We start from the raw sequence: 27,500 nt of genomic DNA on the forward strand, positions 1-27,500 counted from the left end.
TCCCAGTCACAACACCAGGCAGGAAGTCCCGCCCACTCTACAATTACATTGGCTGCCAAAAGCAAGGAGGCGTGGCCCGTTTGTCAATCTGCATCTTCTTTGGTTCCAACAACTGCCAATCAACAGAACAGAAGCCAGGCGGTTCAAGCTCTTGTCAATGAACCTGGTGCCCACCTCCCATTGGCGCAGAGGCGATTACATTCCCCTTGTAATTGGTCATCTAGCTGTCAATCAAAATTAAATCCCCCCCCCATATACACAAACACAACCAAGCGGCAGGGTTTTATGCTTTTGCAACCGTTTCAATGGGATCAGGTGCCAGATAAATGCAAGGTTTATTATAACAATAGATGTTTTTATCTAAAGAAAGTAACTGGGTACAGAAAATACACAAAATATATCTGAAAAGGCAGATTCAATAATAACTTGCAAAAGGGAATTGGGTAAATACTTGAAGAGGAAAATTCACAGGGCTCTGGGGAAAGAGCAGGGGGGAGTGGGTTTAATTGGAGAGCTCTTTCAAAGAGCCAAATGGTTCTGTGTCTGTCGGCATTTGAAAAGTGGATCGACAGATTAAGGTATTGCCTTTTGTCTCTGGAATTTTAGGATCGAGAATTCCCTCTCTAAACCTCTCCGCCTCTCTCCACCTTTGAGTCGCTCCTTAAAACCTACCACTTTGACCAAGCTTTTGGTCACCTGTCCTAATATCTCCTTATGTGGCTCAGTGTCAAATGTTCTTTGATAATCGCTCCTGTGAAGCGCCTTTGGCTGTTTTACTATGTTAAAGGTACTATATAAATGCAAGGTTTTATTGTTGTTGTCAGCACTGGGCTAAAGAAGGGGGGGGGGGGAAACCAGCCGGGGGTCCTGTTTGAATCAACATCCAGTGGTCGCTGCTTGTGTGTGAACAAGATGGGGCTAGGCTGTGATGCTTCCTGTGGTCAAACAGCCTAATGACGCTCACTGTGTAGGCTCACAGAGAGTGATTGGCTGGGGCACTCGAGGGCAGGCTCCACCCCCCCCCCCCCCTTGGTAGAACTGGACCCCAGCAAATGTCAGCATCTTCAGGAGAGGAAAGAGAACATTGGGGAGGTGGGGGCATAACTGGAGTTTCCCTTTAAAAATAGAAATCATGTAATCCTAGAATGATACAGCACCAAAGGAGGCCATTCAGCCCATCGTGCCTGTGCCGGCTCTTTGAACGAGCTCTCCAATTAATCCCACTCCCCTGCTCTTTCCCCACAGCCTTGTAATTTCTTTTCATGTCAAGTATTTATCCAATTTTCTTTTGAAAGTTATTATAGAATCTGCTTCCACCACCCTTTCAGGCAGCGCATTCCAGGTCACAACAACTCGCTGCGTAAAATGAGTGTTTCCTCATGTCGCCTCTGGTTCTTTTGCCAATCACCTTCACTCTGTGTCCTCTGGTTACCGACCCTCCTGCCACTGGAAACAGTTTCTCCTTATTCCCTCTATCAAACCAGTCATGATTTTGAACCCCTCTGTTAAATCTCCCCTTAACCTTCTCTGCTCCAAGGAGAACAATCCCAGCTTCTCCAGTCTATCCACATAACTGAAGTCCCTCATCCCTGGAATCATTCTAGTAAGTCTCCTCTGCACCCTGTCCAGGGCCTGGCCATCCCTCCTAAAGTGCGGTGCCCAGAATTGGACACAATACTCCAGCTGAGGCCTAACCAGTGATTTATAAAGGATTACTGTAACTTCCTTGCTTTTGTACTCTCTTTCTCTATGCTTTTTAACAGCCTTCTCAACTTGTCCTGCCACCTTCAAAGATTTGTGTACATGGGGAGAAATGGGAAGAATGATACATAAATACCTGATCAGCTGCAGGTGGGATTTAATATTTTCCACCATCCACTCACTATTAACATATTGGATCTCAGCACTGCACTGGAGTGTCAGCCTTGAGCACAAACTCTAGTGCAGTACTGAGAGTGCTGCACTGTCGGAGGGGCAGTACTGAGAGCACTGGACTGTCGGAGGGGCAGTACTGAGGGAGCGCCGCACTGTCGGAGGGGCAGTACTGAGGGAGCGGCGCACTGTCGGAGGGGCAGTACTGAGGGAGCGGCGCACTGTCGGAGGGGCAGTACTGAGGGAGCGCTGCACTGTCGGAGGGGCAGTACTGAGGGAGCGCTGCACTGTCGGAGGGGCAGTACTGAGGGAGCGCTGCACTGTCGGAGGGGCAGTACTGAGGGAGCGCCGCACTGTTGGAGGGGCAGTACTGAGGGAGCGGCGCACTGTCGGAGGGGCAGTACTGAGGGAGCGGCGCACTGTCGGAGGGGCAGTACTGAGGGAGCGCTGCACTGTCGGAGGGGCAGTACTGAGGGAGCGCTGCACTGTCAGAGGGGCAGTACTGCGGGAGCGCCGCACTGTCGGAGGGGCAGTACTGAGGGAGCGCCGCACTGTTGGAGGTGCAGTACTGAGGGAGCGCTGCACTGTCGGAGGGGCAGTACTGAGGGAGTGCCGCACTGTTGGAGGTGCTGTCTTTCAGATGAGATGTTAAACCGAGGCCCTGTCTGCTCACTCAGGTGGACGCAACAGACCCCAAGGCAATATTTCGAAGGAGAGCAGGGGGGTTCTCCTCGTTGTCCTGGGGCCAATATTTATCCCTCAACCAATACCACAGCAAAATACTGCGGATGCTGGAAATCCGAAATAACAACAGAAAACGCTGGAAAAACTCAGCAGGCCAGGCAACATCGGTGGAGAGAAACAGAGTCAACGTTGCAGGTCTGGGAGCCTTCCTCAGAGCGGTCATCGACCTGAAACGTTAACTCTGTTTCTCTCTCCACCGATGCTGCCTGGCCTGCTGAGTTTTTCCAGTGTTTTCTGTGGTCATTATCACATTGCTGTTTGTGGGAGCTTGCTGTGCGCAAATTGGCTGCTGTGTTTCCTACATTACAACAGTGACTACACTTCAAAAAGCACTTCATTGGCTGTAAAGTGCTTTGGGACGTCGTGAGAGGCGCTATATAAATACAAGTCTTTCGTTCGAGGGAGGGGCGCCGATTCCCGTTTGTAAGTCAGTCAGAGATTTGCGAGTATAGTCAAGAGTAACGCTGCCTTCTGACCGCCCTTTCCTTGCTCAAACCGCCAGCCCTGCCCCACAGTGATATCTCCGAGAATGTGCATAATCCGAGCGACACACATAGGTTACTGACACTAACCAAGAACACAGCTAGTACCCGTACCCTGGGAGCCACTCACCCAGCTAGCTCCCACTCACTGTTTAATATAATATTAATAATTGCCTTGCAATTGATGATTCATGAAGTCTGACAAGCAATTGATTATTTAACAGCGTCTCTTTGTCTCAGTGCATCGGAAACTATTTTATACAAGAGGATTCACACTGAAATGTGAGCAGTGAGACAGACACCCACACAGTCAGTCGGTGCGTGTCCCCCGCACCGGGCTGCCATGTGGCCGCGTGTAACCGACACCCTGAGGATCAGTTTCATCAGACGCTCCGCGCACACGTGGATCGGTGGGAAGAAGCGGTGCCCAGCTCCCAGACTCGGCAACATGTCCTGCCCTAGCCCCAGCCCTGCTGTGGACGTGGCCACCATGAGGCAGAGTTACAAATGCGACCAGGACGTGAGTAGCGAAATGTAACAAATCCGATGTAACCATTGCCGAGTCGCGTGTTCAGTTCGGTGAAATGTATCGCCGGGGTCAGAGCAGCGTCTTCTTCTCTTTCACCGCATGAAAATATTTTCGGCAATTTATATCATGCTTTAAAACAACAAAAAGCGCCTCCTCCTGGAAGCCTCCTTCACCTGCACCTTATGCAACTTGGGGCCATTCTGATCCGGGCTACATTTTCGTTTGTGAAAATGATACAAATATACAGAATGTAATTTTATCTCCACTGCGCATTAAAGGGGTAATGTCTTCGATTCAAAATATGCTTGCAATGTTTTATTTGGGGAAAGCAGTGCTGACTCACTCCTAGGCCTGTGCCGAGGCAGCTGTGTGACCGGAATACAGGAAGCAAGTCCTTGGAATGACTTTGTTGCTGTATTATTTTCGTTCCACTGTCACTGATTTCAAATTCCTTGCCCTCATTTACAAATCCCTCCGTAGCTCACTACACAACAACAACTTGCATTTATATAGCGCCTTTAGAATCATAGAATGGTTACAGCACAGAAGGAGGCCATTCAGCCCCTCGAGCCCATACTGGCTCTCTGCAAAAGCACTTCTGCTCCCCCGCCCTTTCCCCGTAGCCCTGCAATTTTTCTCCTTCAGGTAGTTATCCAACTCCCTTTTGAAAGCTGTGATTGAATCTGCCTCCATCACCCTTTCAGGCAGCACATTCCAGATCCTAACCACTCGCTGTGTATAAAAGTTTTTCCTCATGTCGCCTTTGGATCTTCTACCAATCACCTTAAACCTGTGTCCCCTGGTTCTCGACCCTTCCACCAATGGGAACAGTTTCTCTCTATCTACTCTGTCCAGACCCCTCATGATTTTGAACACCTCTATCAAATCTCCTCTCAACCTTCTCTGCTCTAAGGCGAATAATCCCAGCTTCTCCAGTCTATCCACGTAACTGAAGTCTCTCATCCCTGGAATCATTCTTGTAAATCTTTTTAACGTATTAAAACACCCCAAGGCACTTCACAGGAGCTTTATCAGACAAAATTTGACATCGAACCACATAGGGCGATATTAGGACAGGTGCACAAAAGCTTGGTCAAAGAGGTAGGTTTTAAGGAGCGTCTTAAAGGAGGAGAAGGATGTAGAGAGGCGGAGAGGTTTAGGGAGGGAATTCCAGAGCTTGAGGCCCAGGCAGCTGAAGGCACGGCCGCCAATGGTGGAGTGAAGGAAGTGGGGGATGCGCAAGAGGCCAGAATTGGAAGATTGCAGAGATCTCTGAGGGTTGTAGGGCTGGAGAAGATTACAGAGATAGGGAGTGGTGAAGCCATGGAGGGATTTGAAAACCGGGATGAGAACTTTAAAATCGAGGCGTTGCTTAACCAGGGGCCAATGTAGGTCAGTGAGCACCGGGGGTGATGGGTGAACGAGACTTGGTGTGAGTTAGGACACGGGGCAGTGAGCACAGGGGGTGATGGGTGAACGGGACTGGGTGTGAGTTAGGACACGGGGCAGTGAGCACAGGGGGTGATGGTGAACGGGACTGGGTGTGAGTTAGGACACGGGGCAGTGAGCACAGGGGGTGATGGGTGAACGGGACTGGGTGTGAGTTAGGACACGGGGCAGTGAGCACAGGGGGTGATGGGTGAACGGGACTGGGTGTGAGTTAGGACACGGGGCAGTGAGCACAGGGGGTGATGGGTGAACGGGGCTCGGTGTGAGTTAGGACATGGGGCAGTGAGCACGGGGGGTGATGGGTGAACGGGACTGGGTGTGAGTTAGGACATGGGGCAGTGAGCACAGGGGGTGATGGGTGAACGGGACTGGGTGTGAGTTAGGACACGGGGCAGTGAGCACAGGGGGTGATGGGTGAACGGGACTGGGTGTGAGTTAGGACACGGGGCAGTGAGCACAGGGGGTGATGGGTGAACGGGACTCGGTGTGAGTTAGGACACGGAGCAGTGAGCACAGGGGTTGATGGGTGAACGGGACTCGGTGTGAGTTAGGACACGGGGCAGCAGAGTTTTGGATGGGCTCAAGTTTATGGAGGCCGGCCAGGAGAGCGTTGGAATAGTGGAGTCTGGAGGTTACAAAGGCATGGATGAGGGTTTCAGCAGCAGATGGGATGAGTCAGGCAATAAGGTGCCTCAGTTTAACGTCTCATCCGAAAGGCGGCATCTCAGTATTGGCATTGAGAGCTTCGGCCTAGATTGTGCTCAAGTGTTTGGAGTGGAACTTGAACCCACGACCTTCTGACTCAGAGGTGAGAGTGCTGCCCACTGAACCATGACTGACACATGACCAGAGATTCTGGAACTGGCGATGCTGTGTTGTAAAAGCTCACACGCTGGGGTCAACTTTCTGGATCCCTTCCTTCTGTTTCATCTTCTAACCTCATGTTACAATTTGGCCATTTTAATATAATTCTGTCTACATTACTTCACACGATCTTGATGCAATTTTCACCAGTTCTCTCCCAGTCTTTATCAAGAAGTTCCAGGCTGTCTGTCTGTGGTCCCGAAAGCCAGTGGAAACAGCTGGTGTTTAGGATTAGCAAGGTGTAGAAGGCAGTAACATGACTCAACTGCAGATAAGTATGTTTCAACCCAGGTCAAGGGGGCATAACCTTAACATTAGAGTTAAGCTGTTCAGGGGTGATGTCAGGAAGCACTTCTTCACACAAAGGGTCGTGGAAATCTGGAACTCTTTTCCCCCCCCCCGAAAGCTTTGCCAGGGGGGGTAAATTAAAAATCTTTTAGACTTAGATTTCTTAGACTTAGATTGATAGACTTTTGTTGAGCAAGGGTATTAAGGGTTACAGAACCAAGGCAAGTGGATGGAGTTAAGACACAGATCAGCCATGATCTAATTGAATGGTGGAACAGGCTCGAGGGGCGGAATGGCCTCCTCCTGTTCCTCTGTTCCTGTGTGTGCAAAAACAGTGATAAAGTCCAGATCTAAACATAATCAATGTGTAACCCGACCTCTGGATCAGGCTGTTTGTGACCTCTGCGAAGACTGGGCTGTCAGCTATACCTGCAGGCCTTTAACCTTAGTCTTTAGTACAGAATGGATTCCGTTACTCGCTCGTGTTCCCCTAACATGAAACACTTTGTGACATCCTGAAGGGGATAAAGGTGCTATATAAAGGGAAGTTCTTTCTTTGCTTCTTACTGTCTAGAATGGCTCAGTGCAACACTTGGCCAGGCACTGCCCCACCAAGCCATTAGGGGGAGCTGGTATGTGATTTTTCTTTTATTTCCCATCGGGCTTTTGTTAATATTGGAGAATGTGGGCGTCGCTGGCAAGGCCAGCATTTATTGCCCGTCCCCTAGTTGCCCTCGAGGAGTTGGTGGTTGTCCTTCTTTCTGAACCGCTGTAGTCCGTGTGGTGAACAGTGTTGCCATCCCTGCAGGATTGGCCTGGAGTCTCCGGGACGCTGCTGTGGGCAAACTGGGAGAAAAGGAAATGGTGTTTTTCTTCATTTTCTTTGAACAATTTTTTTATTTAGTTAGAAAAATGTTGGAGTTAGGAAATAGGTTGTTTGACTGAAAGCTGATTGGCAGTCAAGAACCAAACGGCGAGTCTGTTCGCTTTCCATATAGGCGTCGCTGGCAAGACCAGTATTTATTGCCTGTCCCTAGTTGCCCTTGAGAAGGTGGTGGTGAGCCGCCGCCTTGAACCGCTGCAGTCCGTGTGGTGAAGGTGCTCCCACAGTGCTGATAGGGAGGGAGTTCCAGGATTTTGACCCAGCAATGATGAAGGATCGGTGATATACTTCTAAGTCAGGATGGTGTGTGACTTGGAGGGGAACTTGGAGGTGGTGGTGTTCCCATGCGCCTGCTGCCCTTGTCCTTCTAGGTGGAAGAGGTCGCGGGTTTGGGAGGTGCTGCCGAAGAAGCCTTGGCGAGTTGCTGCAGTGCATCTTGTAGATGGTACACACTGCAGCCACAGTACGGCAGTGGTGGAGGGAGTGAATGTTTAAGGTGGTGGATGGGGTGCCAATCAAGCGGGCAGCTTTGTCCTGGATGGTGTCGAGCTTCTTGAGTGTTGTTGGAGCTGCACTCATCCAGGTAAGTGGAGAGTATTCCATCACACTCCTTACTTGTGCCTTGTAGGTGGGGAGTCAGGAGGTGAGACACTCGCCGCAGAATACCCAGCCTCTGACCGGCTCTTGTTGCCACAGTATTTATGTGGCGGTTCCAGTTAAGTTTCTGGGTAATGGTGACCCCCCAGGATGTTGATAGTGGGGGATTCGGCAATGGTAATGCCGTTGAATGTCAAGGGACGGTGGTTAGACTCTCGCTTGTTAGAGATAGCCATTGCCTGGCTCTTCTGTGGCGCAAATGTTACCTGCCACTTATCAGCCCAAGCCTGAACGTCGTCCAGGCCTTGTTGTATGTGGGCATGGACTGCTTCATTATCTGAGGAGTTGTGAATGGCACTGAACACTGTGCAGTCATTAGCGAACATCCCATTTCTGACCTTATGTTGGAGGGAAGGTCATTGATGAAGCAGCTGAAGATGGTTGGGCCTAGGACACTGCCCTGAGGAACTCCTGCAGCGATGTCCTGGGGCTGTGATGATTGACCTTCAACCACCACAACCATCTTCCTTTGCGCTAGGTATGACCCAACCAGTGGAGCGTTTTCCCCCTGATTCCCATTGACTTCAGTTTTACTAGGGCTCCTTGATGCCACACTCAGTCAAATGCTACCTCACCTCACCTCTGGAATTCAGCTCCTTTGCCCATGTTTGGACCAAGGCTGTAATGAGGTCTGGAGCCAAGTGGTCTTGGCGGAACCCAAACTGGGCATCAGTGAGCAGGTTATTGGTGAGTAAGTGCCACTTGATAGCACTGTCGATGACGCCTTCCATCACTTTGCTGATGATTGGGAGTAGACTGATGGGGTGGTAATTGGGCGGGTTGGATTTGTCCTGCTTTTTGTGGACAGGACATACCTGGACAGTTTGCCACATTGTCGGATAGATGCCAGGGTTGTAGCTGTACTGGAACAGCTTGGCTGGGATGACGTGTGTGACTCGGAGGTGAACTTGGGAGGTGGCGGTGCTCCCCTGTGCCCGCCGCCCTTGTCCTTCTGGGTGGTGGAGGCCGCGGCTTTGGGAGGTGCTGTCGAAAGATCTGTATAATTATGTGGTAATAGTGATTAATGACTTTGCTCTGCAGAGTTTGAAAGTATGTACATGCGTGCATGCCCGCAGATAGCAGCCCCATCACCACCTTCGCAGGTTGGCTGCGGACTGTCAGTAAATGTGGCCTCGCCAAGGTCACCAACAACCCGCACCAGATAAACCTTTTCTAAAGTGCATGCGTGTCCCCAGCTGCCGTTTTGCTGCTTCCTCGGGGGGTGTGTGTTTATATTCCTCTCTCTCTTTGTTGCCAGGCTTTTGAAGAGAATCAGCTGGTTTCTCTGGACCCCATGAAGCAGTTTGCTGACTGGTTTGAAGCGGCCACTAAATGCCCGTCTATCCGGGAAGCTAACGCCATGTGCCTCGCCACCTGCACCAGGTAACCGCCCTCGCCAATCTCTTGGCTGGAACTAAGGGAGTGTCGCCAAAAGTTCACCAAAAGGCCTGAAGCAGAGTCAGCTTTTGAAATTGCCTGGGTTCCCCACCCTACCGAAAGATATAGAGGCACGATGTTACAGTGCTGATATGAAAGTTCCTTGTCCACTAGCTTAATTCATTCAGGCTAACAACCTCATTAAAATATGGGTCAAAGACAAATTTCATACCTGTGCAATAATGGGGTCCATTATTGACAGAGGACAGAAGAATTAGGAGCAGGAGTCGGCCATTCGGCCCCTCGAGCCTGCTCCGCCATTCAGTGAGATCATGGCTGATCTTCGACCTCAACTCCACTTTCCCGCCGGATCCCCATATCCCTTGATTCCCCGAGAGTAAGTAGAGGATATGGGGGTTGGGGCAGGGCGGGAAGACATAATTAGAGTGGGAGGAGGCTCGTGTGGAGTCTAAACCCCGGCATAGACCAGTCGGCCTGTTTCTGTGCTATAGAGGGTATGTGAACCTTGATTAGACCACACTCGGGAGCTCTGTGCACAGTTCTGGTCTCCATATTATAAACAGGATATCGAGGCACTGGAGAAGGTGCAAAAAAGATTTACAAGGATGAGATCAGAACTGAGCGGTTATAACTATCAGGAAAGACTGAACAGGCTGGGGCTCTTTTTCCTAGAAAAGGAGAAGGCTGAGGGGTGACCCGATAGAAGTCTTTAAAATGATGAACGAGTTCGATAGGGTAGGTGTAGAGAAGATGTTTCCACTTGTGGGGGAGTTCAAAACTCGGGGCCATCAATATAAGACAGTGACTAATAAATCTAATAGGGAATTCAGGAGAAACATCTTTACCCAGAGAGTGGTGAGAATGTGGAACTCGCCACCACAGGGAGTGGTTGAGGCGAATAGTATCGATACATTTAAGGGGAAGCTAAGGAAACACACGAGGGAGAAAGGAATCGAAGGAGATGGTGATGGGGTGAGATGAAGTAATTAGAGTGGGAGGAGGCTCGTGTGGAGCATAAACACTGGCATGGACTGGTTGGGCCGAATGGCCTGTTTCTGCGCTGTAAATCCTGTGTAATAACACTCCTGCCTGTGCTGTGCGGTTTGTTGAATCCTTCTGCTGATTTTATCCCCTCCTCTACTGAAGGCGGTCGCTCCTTGAGTTTCAATACTCCAGGCGCCAGCTACTCCTCTGATACTGCACCCAAGTGGCTATTCTTCCTATATGAGCCTATGCTGTGAGGGCTGGCAGCCTATTCGACCACAGGGGCGTAACAGCCGAGCCCGATTCGCACCTAATGCCCACCGACACGCAGCTTCCAGTAGGAGGAGTAGCTAGGACTGGGAATCGGGGCAGACTTTCCACCTCCCTAGCCCAGGAATTGTTACACCACTCCCTGAGGTCAGCTAAATCGGCAAAGACCGGAAATCAAACTCGGCACCTTTTCTAATCTGAATGGAACTCTGCTCTTGCTGCCTACCTCAGTCACAAATCCTGCTGATACTCATTATTCAGGCTTACGCATGGAGAATAGCCCCTCGGTCGAGGTGCTGGAGGGCAGCTGGTGCCAGTGGCACCCATTCCCCAGCGAGAGTCGGTGCCTCGGGGAGAGGAAGGGAGGAAATTGGTGGGGGAGTGCTGGGAAGAAGGAAGGAATGCCGCTTGTCCTCTGATGCCGTGCGTTATTTTCAAACTGATCAGATAAGAAAGAAAGAACTTGCGTTTCTATAGTAACCTCAGGACGACCCAAAGCACTTCACAGCCAATGAAGTATTTTTGAAGTGTAGTCACTGTTGTAATGTAGGAAACGCAGCAGCTAATTTGCGCACAGCAAGCTCCCACAAACTGCAATGTGATAATGACCAGATAATCTGTTTTTAGTGATTTTGATTGAGGGATAAATATTGGTCAGGACACCGGGGAGAACTCCCCTGCTCTTCTAATAGTGCCATGGGATCTTTTACGTCCACCTGAGAGAGTAGACGGGGCCTCGGTTTAATGTCTTATCCAAAAGACGGCTCCTCCGACAGTGCAGCGCTCCCTCAGCACGACGCTGGGAGTGTCAGCCTGGATTATGGGCTCAAGTCTCTGGAGTGGGAACAGGCTGCCCATCCATCGCCCGACTCAGTAGGGGCTTCTGTGTGTCATGGGGGCTTCTGGGAACAAACGCAGCTTCTGATCCCACAGTGCCCGGTCTCTTCGCTAAAAGTGTCAGCGGTGGCCCAGCTGGTCGCCCTCTCGCCTCTGGTTCAGAAGGTTGTGGGTTCAAGTCGCATTCCAGAGACTTGAGGGGGTAATCTGGGCCCACACACCAGTGCAGTGTCGGAGGTTCTGGCCTTCAGAAGAGATGTTAAACCCAGGTCCTGTCTGCCTGTTCAGCAGGACGTATAAGGATTCTTTGGCACCTTTGGATAGCCAGTGAGTGCCCTGGGCAAGATTCATCCCTCAGTCACAGGTCATTCATCTCATTACTGTTTGTGGGATCTCCCTGTGCGTAACATGGCTGCTGTATTTACTAACATAACAGGAACTGCACCGTGTAACTCTGTGTATGTGAAGTATCCTAGGATGTTCCTCAGCACTTGATGAGACGCTTTATAAGTGGTAGTTCTTTCTCTCTGGTAAGTGTTGTAATATTAACCTCTAGTGACCGTGATGACGTCACATTTAATTAGCGGGAGTTTGATGTTTGGGCAAAGCCAAACACTCCGAAGATTGAACTGCTCACGTTTATAACCTGATGGTGTGAATGCTGAGCTGCTTGTCATTCGATTGACTGAGAAACCAACGTCGTAATTAGTCAAAGAAGGGATAGAATTCACGATGGGATTTCAGAGCGGGATGTAGTTACGTTAGATTCACATTTTCTGCTTCTTTTCTAGGGATGGAAGGCCCTCTGCTCGAATGCTGCTTCTGAAAGGGTTTGGGCCCGAGGGGTTCAGATTCTACACAAACTATGAGAGCAGGAAGGGCAAGGAGTTGGTGAGTAGATACCTGATTGGTCAGCTCTGTACCAATTGCAAATCGCAACCCTCATTATCAACTTGTTACACCTCACCCTCATTATCAACTTGTTACACCTCACCCTCATTATCAACTTGTTACACCTCACCCTCATTATCAACTTGTTACACCTCACCCTCATTATCAACTCCGTTACACCTCACCCTCATTATCAACTCCGTTACACCTCACCCTCATTATCAACTCCGTTACACCTCACCCTCATTATCAACTCCGTTACACCTCACCCTCATTATCAACTCCGTTACACCTCACCCTCATTATCAACTCCGTTACACCTCACCCTCATTATCAACTCCGTTACACCTCACCCTCATTATCAACTCCGTTAAACCTCACCCTCATTATCAACTCCGTTAAACTTCGCCCTCATTATCAACTCCGTTACACATCGCCCTCATTATCAACTCCGTTACACATCGCCCTCATTATCAACTCCGTTAAACCTCACCCTCATTATCAACTCCGTTAAACCTCACCGTCATTATCAACTCCGTTAAACCTCACCGTCATTTTAACAGTTACACCTCACCCTCATTATAACACTCTGTTAAACCTCGCCTCATTATAACACTCTGTTAGATTTTTTGATCATCAATGCCAGTTGATTGCGAGTTTAGGACTGCACAATATGCTAATATTTCTGTCTTTCTCTAGGAGGCCAATCCAGTTGCAGCAATCGTCTTTTACTGGGAGGCCCTTAATAGGCAAGTACGTTCTCATTTACATATTTACTTGTTTTTTAAATGCACCTTACTTTCCCTCCCATGTTTAATTCTCACTCGTTGTGCCTGACAGAATGAACTTGCGTTGATATAATGCCTTTCGTATCCTCAGAACGTCTCAAAACACTTTGCAGCCAATTATGTACTTCAGTCCTGGAGTGGGGCTCGAACCCATGACCTTCTGATGCAAAGGCGAGCGTACTGCCCACTGAGCCAGTGCTGACACCGTAGCTGCTCGCACCAATAGGAGGCACCACAACTGCCCCACTGTGTAAGAGGAGGGAACAAAATCAGCCAAGGTTCCCGGTCCTGATGACTATCCAGTCAACCGCCCGCTGCTCCCCCCCGCCCCCCCCCCATCACCCGAGCTGGATCGTGGACCCCGCAGAGCATGCTCAGTCTGATGTTTGCTTTCTCATTTATACGGCACAGAAACAGGCCATTCGGCCCAACCAGTCCATGCCGGTGTTTATGCTCCACTCGAGCCTCCTCCCGTCTTTCCTCATCTAACTCTATCAGCGTAACCCTCTATTCCCTTCCCCCTCATATGCTTGTCTAGCCTCCCCTTAAATGCATCGATACTATTCGCTTCACCCACCCACTCCCTGTGGTAGTGAGTTCCACATTCTCCCCACTCTCTGGGTAAAGAAGTTCCTTCTGAATTCCCTATTGGATTACTTGGTGACTATCTTATATTGATGGCCTCTAGTTTTGCTCTTCCCCACAAGTGGAAACACTCTCTCTGTATCCACTATCAAAACCTTTCATAATTTTAAAGACCTCTATTAGGTCACCCCTCACCCTTCTTATTTCAAGGGAAAAGAGACTCAGCCTGTTCATCCTTTCCTGATAGGTATACCTTGCATTTCTGGTATCGGCCTTGTAAATCTTTTTCTGCACCCTCTCCAGTGTCTCTACATCCTTTTTTATAATATGTTGAGTGTGTAACTGCCTCTACTGTGGTCCTGTTCCATCGGCCGGTAAGTCAGTTGGAGTAGAGGTACTGACCGCGAATGTTCATTCTCCTCAGGTGCGTATCGAAGGGCATGTGGCGAAATTACCGGACAAGGATTCTGAGGAATACTTCCATTCCCGGCCCAAGAGCAGCCAAATTGGTGCAGTGGTCAGCCGTCAGAGCACAGTGATCCCTGACCGAGAGGTGTGTGCACAAAACCGCGTGGGTCTCGGTTATGGTGCGTGTAACAGAAGAAACCATGGAGCAAGTAAAGGCCATACAACCAATCCCTCCCACAGCCCATGAACACTCTCCCCTATCACAGACTCTACCCACCCATTGAATCTCCTCCCACAGCCCGTGGACACTCTCCCCTATCACAGACTCTACCCACCCATTGAATCTCCTCCCACAGCCCATGGACACTCTCCCCATCATGGACTCTACCCACCCATTGAATCTCCTCCCACAGCCCATGGACACTCTCCCCATCATGGACTCTACCCACCCATTGAATCTCCTCCCACAGCCCATGGACACTCCCCTATCATGGACTCCACCCACCCATTGAATCTCCTCCCACAGCCCATGAACACTCTCCCCTATCACAGACTCTACCCACCCATTGAATCTCCTCCCACAGCCCATGGACACTCTCCCCATCATGGACTCTACCCACCCATTGAATCTCCTCCCACAGCCCGTGGACACTCTCCCCTATCACGGACTCTACCCACCCATTGAATCTCCTCCCACAGCCCATGGACACTCTCCCCATCATGGACTCTACCCACCCATTGAATCTCCTCCCACAGCCCGTGGACACTCTCCCCATCATGGACTCTACCCACCCATTGAATCTCCTCCCACAGCCCATGGACACTCTCCCCATCAGGGACTCCACCCACCCATTCAATCTCCTCCCACAGCCCATGGACACTCTCCCCTATCACGGACTCTACCCATCCATTGAATCTCCTCCCACAGCCCATGTACACTCTCCCCTATCATGGACTCTACCCATCCATTTAATCTCCTCCCACAGCCCATGTACACTCTCCCCTATCATGGACTCCACCCACCCATTCAATCTCCTCCCACAGCCCATGTACACTCTCCCCTATCATGGACTCTACCCATCCATTTAATCTCCTCCCACAGCCCATGTACACTCTCCCCTATCATGGACTCTACCCATCCATTTAATCTCCTCCCACAGCCCATGTACACTCTCCCCTATCATGGACTCCACCCACCCATTCAATCTCCTCCCACAGCCCATGGACACTCTCCCCTATCACAGACTCTACCCATCCATTGAATCTCCTCCCACAGCCCATGTACACTCTCCCCTATCATGGACTCTACCCATCCATTGAATCTCCTCCCACAGCCCATGTACATTCTCCCCTATCATGGACTCTGCCCACCCATTGAATCTTCTCCCACAGCCCATGTACACTCTCCCTTATCATGGACTCTATCCACCCATTTAATCTCCTCCCACAGCCCATGTACACTCTCCCCTTTCATGGGCATTGGAGAATACAGATGCTCAAAAGGAATTGGGTGTCCTTGTATATGAGTCACTGAAAGTGAATGTGCAGGTGCAGCAAGCCATTAGGAAGGCAAATGGTATGCTGGCCTTCATTACAAGAGGATTTGAGTACAGGAGTAAAGAAGTCTTATTCCAATTATGTAGGGCCTTGGTGAGACCACATCTGGAGTACTGTGTACAATTTTGGTCTCCTTACCTAAGGAAGGATATACTTGCCATAGAGGGAGTGCAACAAAGGTTCACAAGATTGATTCCTGGGACGGTGGGACTATCGTATGAGAAGAGATTGAGTAAACTAGGCCTGTATTCTCTTGAATTCAGAAGAATGAGAGGGGATCTCATTGAAGCATACAAAATTATTACAGGGCTTGATAGGGTGGATGCTGGGAGAATGTTTCCCTTGGCTGGGGAGTCTAGAACCAGGGGCCACAGCCTCAGGATAAAGGACTGAGATGAGAAGAAATTTCTTCACACAGAGGGTGGTGAATCTTTGGAATTCTCTACCCCAGAGGGCTGTGGAGGCTCAGTCATTGGGTATATTCAAAACAGAAGTCGACAGATTTCTGACTAGTAAGGGCATCAAGGGATATGGCGATAGGGCCGGTGAATGGAGTTGAGGCAGAAGATCAGCCATGATCTCATTGAATGGCAGAGCAGGCTCGAAGGGCCGAATGGCCGACTCCTGCTCCTATTTCTTATGGACTCTACCCACCCATTTAATCTCCTCCCACAACCCATGTACACTCTCCCCTATCACAGACTCTACCCACCCATTGAATCTCCTCCCACAGCCCAAATCCCATTGAATCTCCTGGGTTGAAGTTCTGTATAAACAGTCCCTGATCCCAAAAGGTAATGGAGCAAAGCCCCAGAATGTTCAGCCACTCTCGCAGTTCAACCATTCAACCCGGGTCTGCTGCGCTCCAGTTGCCATCACCCGTTGTTCTCCACCTCGCCTGACCCTCGCACCGCCGGCACGATCACGGCCTGTGGATTATTTCTTCGCGTCAGTCCATGCCGACCTCCCGTCCCATCCCCAGGTATTCATCGGCACTTTCCACTCCTGAATGTCGACCAGTGGCCACAGTTACTGTGCAGAAACGTTTTCCGTTATCTCCTCGCATCTTGCACTTTTCTGTATCTGAATGTGCTGTTGCCAAGGAGATGGTTTATACGTTGCCGGTGTCAGACCCTGTGCAGAAAGAATGTGAGGTTAATGAACAACCGAGCTGAGCATTCTATCAATTCAGCAAGGTCTTCACTTACTGTCGTTCCCCCAAAAAAACTCTGTGTTTTTCCTCTCTCTCTCCCTGCAGCTGATGGCTGCCCCTGCTCCAGGGCCGGCTTTCATGTAGAAACCAAGACGGTGATTGTCATCGGGGTATTCCGCTGCAGGGTGCATCACAGCAAAAGCTGACCTGACCCCTCCCATTGTCACACACGCACACAATTACGCACTTTCACTCACACGGAATCACTCTAACACGCACATGCATCCTTGTGTACTCTCAGTCACACACGCACTCTCACTCACATGCACTCTCACACACGCACTCGCTCGCACACTCGCGCACGCTCACTTACGCACACGCACTCTCCATCAATAGTCACTGGATGGCAATCAGGAGCAGCAACCCCGATCGATTCCCCCCTCTATGTCTCTGTATAGCGTTCTTTTCATGTAGCTGATGAAAGTTTAAACAGTTATTAAATAGTTTCTCTTAGCGAGGGTTGGGCATTGATTTGTGGTTTTGATGGCGCTCTTTGATATTCATGTATTTTACTGTGTATGAGCAAATTATATTAGTGTGTCACCGCCTTATTCACCCCTCCCATCACTGACGACTCGCTTGGTAAATGCCCCACTCAGTGTCATAATGAGCCTTGACCCCGAAGGTCCCAGGTGTGGTCCCCGGTCTGTACTGTTAGCTGAGCAGCAGTAGGGGGCGCTACATTTGGCCTCGGCACCCCGGAGTTTGGAGTAGGAAAATTCAGCCACTCCTCCCCCAGGAAAGTGCATGAGTGACTTGGGTTAAGAATAGGTTGTGATGCTTCACACGGTTCAACATCGCTGTGCACACCATGTCCAAGCACACAGGGGAACCTTTAAAACGAAATCTAATGAGGGTTCCCCCATCCTCTCTCCTCAACAAAGCAGCAAGTGAACATCGGAACAGGAGGAGGCCCTTCAGCCCCTCGAGCCTGTTCCGCCATTCAGTTAGATCACAGCTGATCTGTATCTTAACTCCATGCACCTGCCTTGGTTCCATAGCCCTTAAATACCCTTACCAACAAAAACCTATCGATCTCAGATTTGAAATTTTCAGTTGACCCCCAGCCTCAACGGCTTTTATGAGAGAGAGTTCCAGATTTCCACGACCCTTTGTGTGAAGAAGTGCTTCCTGACATCACCCCTGAACGGCCTGGCTCTAATTTTAAGGTTCTGCCCCCTTGTTCTGGACTCCCCCATCAGAGGAAATGGTTGCTTTCCATCTCCCCTATCAATTCCTTTAATCATCTGAAACACCTCGATCAGATTACCCCTTAATCTTCTAAACTCGAGGGAATACAAGCCCAGTCTGTGCAACCTGTCCTCGCAATTTAACCCTTTTAGCCCCGGTATCATTCTGGTGAATCTGCGCTGCTCCCCCTCCGAGGCCAATATATCCTTCCTGAGGGGCGGGGCCCGGAACTGAACCCAGTTACTCCAGAGGGGGTCTGACCAGAGCTTTATGGTTCCCCCAGTCCACTTAATGCTCTCCTCTTTTCAGTTTCTAAGGAATAAGAATGCACAGCTCGAGGAGCTCTACAAAGAGAGGGAGGTGCCAATGCCCGAGTACTGGTGAGTGACGGCCGAGAGCTGACCGAGCAAACCCCTCCCTTCCGGGGTTACGGTTAGTGTAGCGATTATGTTACTGGACTAGTAAATCCAGAGAACGCGAGTTCAAAACCCACCACGGCAATCTGAGAATTCAGTTAAACTAAATCTGGAAATATAAAGCCAGTAAAAAGTGACCAAGAAGCTGTCGGATTGTTGTAAAAACCCAGCGGGTTGAGGCCAATAGTATAGCTACAGTTAAGGCTGACGACACAAAACTAGGTGGGGTTGTGAGGAGGATGCATGGAGGCTTCAAGGCGATTTAGACAAGTTGAGTGAGTGGGCAAATACATGGCAGATGCAGTATAACGTGGATAAATGTGAAGTTATCCGCTTCGGTAGGAAAAACAGAAAGGTAGAGTATAATTTAAATGGTGATAGATTGGGAAATGTTGATGTACAAAGGGACCTGGATGTCCTTGTGCACCAGTCACTGAAAGCAAACATGCAGGTGCAGCAAGCAGTTAGGAAGGCAAATGGTATGTTGGCCTTCATTGCAAGAGGATTTGAGTACAAGAGCAAGGATGTCTTACTACAGTTGTACAGGGCCTTGGTGAGACCACACCTGGAGTAGTGTGTGCAGTTTTGGTCTCCTTACCTAAGAAAGGATATTCTTGCCATAGAGGGAGTGCAGCGAAGGTTCACCAGACTGATTCCTGGGATGGCAGGACTGTCGTATGAGGAGAGATTGGGTCGACTAGGCCTGTATTCACTAGAGTTTAGAAAAATGAGAGGGGATCTCATTGAAATGTATAAAATTCTGACAGGGCTAGACAGACTGGATGCAGGGAGGATGTTTCCCCTGGCTGGGGGGGTGGGTGTCTAGAACGAGGGGTCACAGTCTCAGAATACAGGGTAGGACATTTAGGACTGAGATGAGGAGAAATTTCTTCACTCGGAGGGTGGTGAACCTGTGGAATTCTCTACCACAGAAGGCTGTGGAGGCCAGGTTACTGAATATAATTAAGAAGGAGATAGATAGATTTCTAGACACAAAAGGCATCAAGGGGTATGGGGAGAGAGCGGGAATATGGTATTGAGATAGAGGATCAGCCATGATCATATTGAATGGCGGAGCAGGCTTGAAGGGCCGAATGGCCTACTCCTGCGCCTATTTTTCTATGTTCTATGAAGCTAGATAAACACATGAGGGAGAAAGGAATAGAAGGATATCAAATCAAATCAACTTTTATTGTCATTGTTAGTGCACCAGTGCAGTACAACGAAATGTAGGCTTGCGGCTCCCGAGAGTGTACATTTAGATTAAGACATTTAAACATTCAACATACATTTGGCTTGTAATACATTAACATAAACATAACCATAATAAAGTGCATTGGCAGATGTGCAGGCTTTAGAGTTTATTTGTGGAGTTCAGTAGGATGACAGCCCTGGGAAAGAAGCTGTTCCTAAATCTGGTCGTACGGGTGCGAATGCATCTGTAGCGTCTCCCAGATGGCAGGAGGGCGAACAGACTGTGGCTGGGGTGGGTAGGGTCTTTGATGATGGTCCGTGACCTCCGTAAACAGCGTTTCTGGTATATGTGCTCTATGGTCGGTAGCCGGGTGCCGGTAATGCGTTGGGCAGTTTTGACTACCCGCTGCAGGGCTTTCCGGTCATAGTAGCTACAGCTGCCATACCATACTGTGATACAGTTTGTCAGGATGCTCTCTATTGTGCAGCGGTAAAAGTTAGAGAGGATCAGGGGTGACAGGTTACATCTCTTCAGCCTCCTTAGGAAATATAGGCGCTGCTGGGCCTTCTTCACCAGAGAGGAGGTATTGAGGGACCAGGAGAGGTCTTCCGTGATGTGGACTCCGAGGAACTTAAAAATAGGGTGAGATGAAGAGGGGTGGGAGGAGGCCCGTGTGGAGCACGGATCAGTTGGGCCGAAAGGCCTGTTTCTGTGCTGTAAATTCTATCTAATTCTAGGTGTGCTGTTGTGTTGAAGGGGAGGTTACCTCCTGGAGCCCAACAGCATTGAGTTCTGGCAAGGACAGACCAACCGCCTGCACGACCGCATCCTGTTCCAGCGTTTGAAGGAGGGGCAAGGTCCGGACTCTACCGTGATTCACAAGGCTGAAGGTGATTGGGTTTATAAAAGACTATCACCGTGACAACTGCCACTACAGTCGAAATTCAATGTTCAAACCACTCCCCATTCCAATCCGAGAATAATGGATTTCTCTTCCAAATTCTTCAAGCCCTGACACATTTCACATTAGATTGTCTGTTGGAATAAAAGGTGATGCAATAGGAACAGACCTTCCAACCCGCCCCATTTCTGGACAATCACTTGCATTTTTAATCTTTGTACCTTGGAACCACACACCAGTTAACCACCTTCCCGCCCGATGGTGCACGGGGATTTTTTGGTAGATACGGCCCAGTTACAGAGTCCGGCAACCTCCTCCCGACTGACAGAAACCAGCCTCACTCCGAGAAAGATTAAATTCACTTTATCTGTTTCGGTACTATTTCGATACTCGAGTATTCACCAAATTACAATATCGACTGTGGGGGAGGGGTCAAGTCCCCTCCATTATGGCGGATAATGCAGGCTACACCAGGCAATTATCTTATATAATGTACAATCAATGAGGGATCTGTGGTGGTCCAACAACAACTTGCATTTACATAGCGCCTTTAACGTAGCAAAACGTCCCAAGGCGCTTCACAGGAGCGTTGACAGGCAAGAATTTAACACCAAGCCACTTAAAGAAATATTAGGTTTTAAGGAGCGACTTAAAGGCGGAGAGTTTTAGGGAGGGAATTCCAGAGTTTAGGGCCCAGGCAGCTGAAGGCACGGCCGACAAAGGTGGGGCGATGGACATCGGGGGATGGGCAAGGACCACAGATTCTAGGGACCTGACGTAGTCCATGAATCCGCAGAATATTTGGCTTCACCCCTTCTCTTCGGCACTTGGCTAAATCGTCAACCCCCACAACCTTTTTGTTTGGGATGTAGGGTCGGCTTAGTGATCAAGGGGGTGGGCGGGTGTTGTTGGGTGGAGAAAGTTAGATTTTCTTACAAAAGAGAGCTCCACTGATGGCTGGTTTAGGCGGTGAGTCAGAGAGATTAGGAAGGCCACTGGTTCCCCGCCCCGGTCTGGGCCGACAGTAGGTTCCAACATTCAGCTTCAGTGCCTTTGGCGTTTGAGTGGGGGGGGGTCGCCAGCCCTCCAGGCCAGGAATTGAAGATTAATCTCCGGGACATCAGCTGGGAGCCACACCCGAGAGACAAATCATGGAGAGGGCATTTTAAAAGCGTTTTCTTTGAACAGTTTTGTTTATTAGTTAAAAAATATTGATTGGGGGAAAAAGACTGTTTGACTGACAGTCAGGAATCTTCCAATCGGGGAATGAAGATTCTATTTGCTTTCCGATTGGCCATGGGGGCGGGGTGCCACGAGGGTGGACGTGTCGGGCGACCAATGGCGGGAGCGTGGGGGTGGGGCGGTTGGAGGTCATGTGATAAAACCTCCAGGAATGGGTCCAATCAGAGTTGGCCACACTAGGTTAGAGAGGGGACGTACTGGCCCCCCTGGGTTCCTGGCTCCCCATCCAATCGCGGCCTTCCCTTGCTGGGAACTGCCGATGTGCGGACGTTGAATGACGACAGGGTCGGACTCGAGTTCCAGGCCTCCGATCGCGGACCCCCTGTTCCATTATTCACTGTCTAGGCTTGTAACGTGAAAAAAGACACTTCGTCCGCAGAGACACCCTAATGCCTGCACCCTGCGGAACAGTCGCCCCTGGGTGTTGGGGCTTGGGGGGGTTGGGGGTTGATTTGACCATTGCAAGTGGGAGGGGGTTACCCCACCTGTCCTGCGTCACCTCACTAACTGCGTCCCACACACTATACGTGCCCCCGTGTGAGGGCCTGCTCCGGTTATCAAGCACGACGTGGCCGCTGGTGTCTCCTCTATTCATTTTATTATTAAGATTGAATCTTTTTTCCTATTTACAGGGCGGTGCAAAATTTTCCAAAAAATAGCTTGATTTGGGAAATTGTAAAAGGTTTGTGAGAATCATGGTGGGCGAGTGACCCAGTGGCCCGTGTCATGGATCAATAGGATACAGGAGTTTGCGCTCCCACCAGTGAGTTCCCTATCCAGGTCTCCTGATCAATCTGCCTTTCCTAATCTGCCATCTTGCTTTCTTTGTTTGGGCTTTTACGAGCCCCAGTTAGATTCTCCATCACGAGACTATTCAGTTCAAACGGGGGTACAGTTATGTAGTGTAGTGGTTATGACGCTGGACAAGTAATCCAGAGGCCTGGACTAATTAATCCTATGTGAGAACGTGAGCTCACATCCCACCATAGCATGTTGAGATTTTTTTAAAATCTGGGATTAAAAAGCTGATGTCAGTAATGGTGACCATGAAGCTGTCAGATTGTCGTAAAAACCCAACTGGTTCACTGATGTCCTTTTAGGGAAGCACCTCTGCCGTCCTTACCCGGTCTGGGCCTATATGTGACTCCAGTCCCACACACCAACATGGTTGACTCTTAACAGCCCTCAAGTGGTCGAGCGCCTAGGATTGGGCAATAAATGCCTGCCTTGCCAGTGACCCCCACTGCCTGAGAAAAGAAAAATTCAAACAAGTGAAGGGAGAGGCACGGTGGCATAGTGGTTAGCACTGTTGCCTCACAGCGCCAGGGACCCGGGTTCAAATCTGGCCTCGGGCGACTGTCTGTGTGGAGTTTGCACATTCTCCCTGTGTCTGCGTGGGTTTCCTCCGGGTGCTCCGGTTTCCTCCCACAGTCCAAAGATGTGCGGGTTAGGTTGATTTGGCTATGATAAATTGACCCTTAGTGTTGGGGGATTAAATGTGCGGGGTTACGGGGATAGGGTGGGATATGTGTCGGTGCAGGCTCGATGGGCCTGTAGATTCTGTGATTCTGTGAAAAACAGAAACTGTCGGAGACACACAGGCAGAAAAAAACTTCTGACGAAAGGTCATCGACCTGAAACGTTAACTCTGTTTCTCTCTCCACAGATGCTGGCTGAGTATTTCCAGCATTTTCTGTTTTTATTTCAGATTTCCGCAGTATTTTACTTTTATTTAATGGCTGGAGTTTCGTGGTGACTGCTGTGTATGTGACATTGTAAAATTGTAATTTTATGCTTGCATTATATAGCACCTTATCCTATCATTCAGAAACAACTCGGTGTTTCACATCCAATGAATTATATTGTGCAATTACTGTTGTACCTTGTAACTGCTGTTAATAAAAGACTGTGATTTCATCAGGAGTTCTTCCTGGTTTATTCCTAGACACGATGCAGGATCGCAGATTCTCCTGTGTTTTCATCTACTCTCTGTCCCCTGTGGCACTGCAGCAAAGGGACAATCTTCTTCTTCTTAGGCAGTCCCTCGGGAACCGAGGATGATTTGCTTCCACACTAAAAATGAGTTCTCAGGTGACTGATGAGTCCAATACGGGACCTACAGTCTCTGTCACAGGTGGGGCAGACGGTGGTTGAAGGGGCGGGTGGGTGGGGTGCTTGGGTTGGCATGCGCTCCTTGCGCTTGGCTTCTGCTTGCTCAAGACGAAGAGACTTGAGGTGTTCGGCGCCTTCCCGGATGCTTCTCCTCCACTTTGTGCGGTCTTGGGCCAGGGATTCCCAGGAGTCGGTGGGGATGTTGCACTTTTTCAAGGAGGCTTTGAGGGTGTCCTTGAAGTGTTTCCTCTGCCCACCTGGGGCTCTCTTGCCGTGTTGGAGCTCCAAGTAGAGCGCTTGTTTTGGGAGTCTCGTATCGGGCAGGCGGACAATGTGACCCGTCCATCGGAGCTGATCGAGCGTGGTCAGAGCTTCGATGCTGGGGATGTTGGCCTGAGCAAGAACACTGACATTGGTGCGCTAGGGACAATAAACAACTTAACACCACACAGACCGTGGAAGGGGAGTTCAGGTCAATGCCTGAACCCCAGGACTGTGTGATTCTCCCGGTAAATACCCTGAACTCTCCCCTGCGCCTCCTCGAAATAGTGGCCGTGGGATCTTTTACATCCACCCGAGAGGGCAGAGGGAGCCTCGGTTTAACGTCGCGGGCGAAAGACGGCACCTCTTGACACTGCGGAACTCCCTCAGCACTGCCCTGGGAGAGTCAGCCTGGATTATGTGCTCAAGTCCCTGGAGTGGGGACTATGAACCCACAACCTTCTGATTCCGAGGTGAGAGAGCTGCCCACTGAGCCACGTTGATGCACCATCTGCCCCATTTCTGGGGTTGCATTGGCTACTTCACACCGCCTGTACATTGACACTCTCCAGCGTAGCTCGATGATGAAATCATCACACAGAAACCAAAATGGAAGCTAGGTGAGAAACTGGGCCCAGTAAAGGATGAAAAGGGCCTGTGTCTGACCTGCTTTCTGTAGGACGAGTCCTTCTTGATTGACTGGTTTGGTTCACAGCTCCTTATACACTGATACTGGGCGGTGTCCCATTAATGAAACCCGGGCACGAGCAACATTCCAACCTCTCGCCCCGCCTCCTAAACTAACACTGTCTTGTGGCAAATGTACAGTTCTCACCCTTTCCCAATCAAATAATGTTAGCGAGACTATTGGGGTTGAAATGGCAACGGCCTCTATTAGTAACAGAATCTACATAGAATTGCATCGAATGCGCAGTAAGGAACAGGCCATTTGGCCCGTTAGGTGTGTGCCGGTGTTTATGCTCCACACGAGCCTCCTCCCATCTTCATCTCGCCCTATCACCATATCCTTCAATTCCTTTCTGTCTCGTGTTTATCCAGCTTCTCCTTAAATACATCTGTGCTATTCGCCTTAGCTACTCCCTGTGGTAGCAAGTTCCACATTCTAACCACTCTGTGTGTCAGCCATGGCTCAGTTGGTAGCACTCTTGCCTTTGAGTCAGAAGGTGATGGGTTCATGTCCCATTCCAAAGACGCTAGAATCATACAGCACGGAAGGAGCCCGTGCACTTCAGCTAGTCCCACTCCCCCACCCTTTCCTCATAGCCCTGCAACTTTTTTCCTTCAGGTATTAATCCAATTGCCTTTTGAAAGCCACGATTGATTCTGCTTCCACCGCCCTTTCAGGCAGTACCTTCCAGATCCTCGCCACCCGCTGCGGGTCGGGAACTCTTCTCCTGGGAGATGGCATGGAGGCGGGATGGGTACCCGCCCCCAGATTCTGCCATTTTCCTGGCAGTCCCGCCTCCTTACCTGCCTCTCCAGGGCTGGCAAAATTCCCCCCCCCCCCAAGTCATTAATGTATATCAAGAAAAGCAGTGGTCCTAGAACCGACCCCTGGGGAACACCACTGTATACCTTCCTCCAGTCCGAAAAACAACCGTTCATCACTGCTCTCTGTTTCCTGTCACTTAGCCAATTTTGTATCCATGCTGCCACTGTCCCTTTTATTCCATTGGGCTTCAACTGCTGCCAAGCCTATTATGTGGCACTTTATCAAATACCTTTTGGAAGTCTATATACACTACGTCAACCGCATTGCCCTCATCAACCCTCTCTGTTACCTCAACAAAAAACTCAATCAAGTTACTGTTAATTTTGTCCCTGATTACTGTTTCTAAAAGCTTCCCCACTACTGAGGTTAAACTGACTGGCCTGAAGTTGCTGGGTTTATCTTTACACCCTTTTTTGAACAAGGGTGTAACATTTGCAATGGGATCGTGCAGGGGGATTGTGATATACTTGAACAAATTAGCATTGAGAGGGAAGAGGTACTAATGGTTTTAGCAGGCTTAAAAGCCCAGACGAGATGTATCCCAGGCTGCTGTGTGAGGCAAAGGAGGAGATTGCAGGGGCTCTGACACAAATTTTCAGGACCTCCCTGGCCACAGGGGAGGTGCCAGAGGACTGGAGGACAGCTAACGTAGTACCATTATTCAAGAAGGGTAGTAGGGATAAACCAGGGAATTACAGGCCAGTGAGTCTAATATCAGTGGTAGGGAAATTATTGGAAAAAATTCTGAGGGACAGAATTAGTCTCCACTTGGAGAGGCATGGATTAATCAAGGATAGTCAGCATAGCTTTGTCAGGGGGCGATCATATCTAACCAATTTGATTGAATTTTTAGAGGGGGGGACTAGGTGTGTGAATGAGGGTAGTGCAGTTGATGTAGTCTACATGGACTTCAGTAAGGCTTTTGACAAAGTCCCGCATGGGAGACTGGTCAAGAAGGTAAGAGCCCATGGGATCCAGGGCAATTTGGCACATTGGATCAAAAATTGGCTTAGTGGCAGGAGGCAGAGGGTGATGGTCGAAGGTTGTTTTTGTGACTGGAAGCCTGTGTCCAGTGGTGTACTGCAGGGATCGGTGCTGGGTCCCTTGCTGTTTGTAGTGTACATTAATGATTTAGATATGAATGTAGGAGGTATGATTAGTAAGTTCGCAGATGACACAAAAATTGGTGGAGTGGTAAATAGCGAGGAGGGAAGCCTCAGGCTACAGGACGACATAGACAGGTTGGTTAGATGGGCAGAACAGTGGCAAATGGAATTTAACCCTGAAAAGTGTGAGGTGATGCATTTTGGGAGGACTAACAAGGCAAGGGAATTCACAATGAATGGTAGGACCCTATGAAGGACAGAGGATCAGAGGGACCTTGGTGTGCATGTACATAGATCCCTGAAGGCAGCAGGACAGATAGATAAAGTGGTTAAGAAGGCATATGGGATACTTGCCTTCATTAGCCGAGGCATAGAATATAAGAGCAGAGAGGTTATGATGGAGCTGCACAAAACGCTAGTTAGGCCACAGCTGAAATACTGTGTGCAGTTCTGGTCGCCACACTATAGGAAGGATGTGATTGCATTGGAGAGGGTGCAGAGGAGATTCACCAGGATGTTACCTGGGCTGGAGCGCTTCAACTATGAAGAGAGACTGGACAGGCTGGGGTTGTTTTCCTTAGAGCAGAGAAGGCTGAGGGAGGAACCTGATTGAGGTGTACAAAATTATGAGGGGCATAGATAGGGTAGATAGAAAGGAACTTTTCCCCTTAGTAGAGGGGTCAATAACCAGGGGGCATAGTTTCAAGGTAAGGGGCAGGAGGTTTAGAGGGGATTTGAGGGAAAACTTTTTTACCCAGAGGGTGGTTGGAATCTGGAACTCACTGCCTGAAAGGGTGGTAGAGGCAGGAACCCTCACAACATTCAAGAAGCATTTAGATGAGCACTTGAAACGCCATAGCATAC

At 49.6% G+C, this 27,500-nt stretch overlaps 1 protein-coding gene across 2 annotated transcripts; it reads left to right on the forward strand.

Annotated features, from left to right (window-relative positions):
• Positions 1-3,171: 3,171 nt before the first annotated feature.
• pnpo (pyridoxamine 5'-phosphate oxidase) lies at positions 3,172-23,561 on the forward strand. Of its 2 annotated transcripts, none has more exons than XM_085966126.1 (7): positions 3,172-3,618; positions 9,027-9,151; positions 12,049-12,148; positions 12,848-12,901; positions 13,946-14,074; positions 18,200-18,270; positions 20,239-20,386. In XM_085966126.1, exons 1-7 carry the CDS (start codon positions 3,442-3,444, stop codon positions 20,288-20,290), a joined length of 708 nt encoding a protein of 235 aa, XP_085822252.1. In that variant the 5' UTR covers positions 3,172-3,441; the 3' UTR covers positions 20,291-20,386. The 2 variants fall into 2 exon arrangements, with proteins under 2 accessions (XP_085822252.1, XP_085822251.1); XM_085966125.1 differs by having other exon boundaries at positions 3,175-3,618; positions 20,258-23,561.
• Positions 23,562-27,500: the final 3,939 nt, after the last annotated feature.

The sequence above is a fragment of the Somniosus microcephalus genome, chromosome 24 (assembly GCF_052327205.1).
Source record: "Somniosus microcephalus isolate GS21.2 chromosome 24, FLI_Smic_1.0, whole genome shotgun sequence".
Lineage (NCBI taxonomy): Eukaryota > Metazoa > Chordata > Chondrichthyes > Squaliformes > Somniosidae > Somniosus > Somniosus microcephalus.

Bases quoted from the DNA above. Each gene is read 5' to 3' on its own strand.
- pnpo (XM_085966125.1), top strand. From the start codon at position 3,442: ATGTGGCCGCGTGTAACCGACACCCTGAGGATCAGTTTCATCAGACGC. The intron at 9,152-12,048 runs GTAACCGCCCTC...CTTCTTTTCTAG, and splicing joins TGCCTCGCCACCTGCACCAG to GGATGGAAGGCCCTCTGCTC. The intron at 12,902-13,945 runs GTACGTTCTCAT...CATTCTCCTCAG, and splicing joins GGGAGGCCCTTAATAGGCAA to GTGCGTATCGAAGGGCATGT.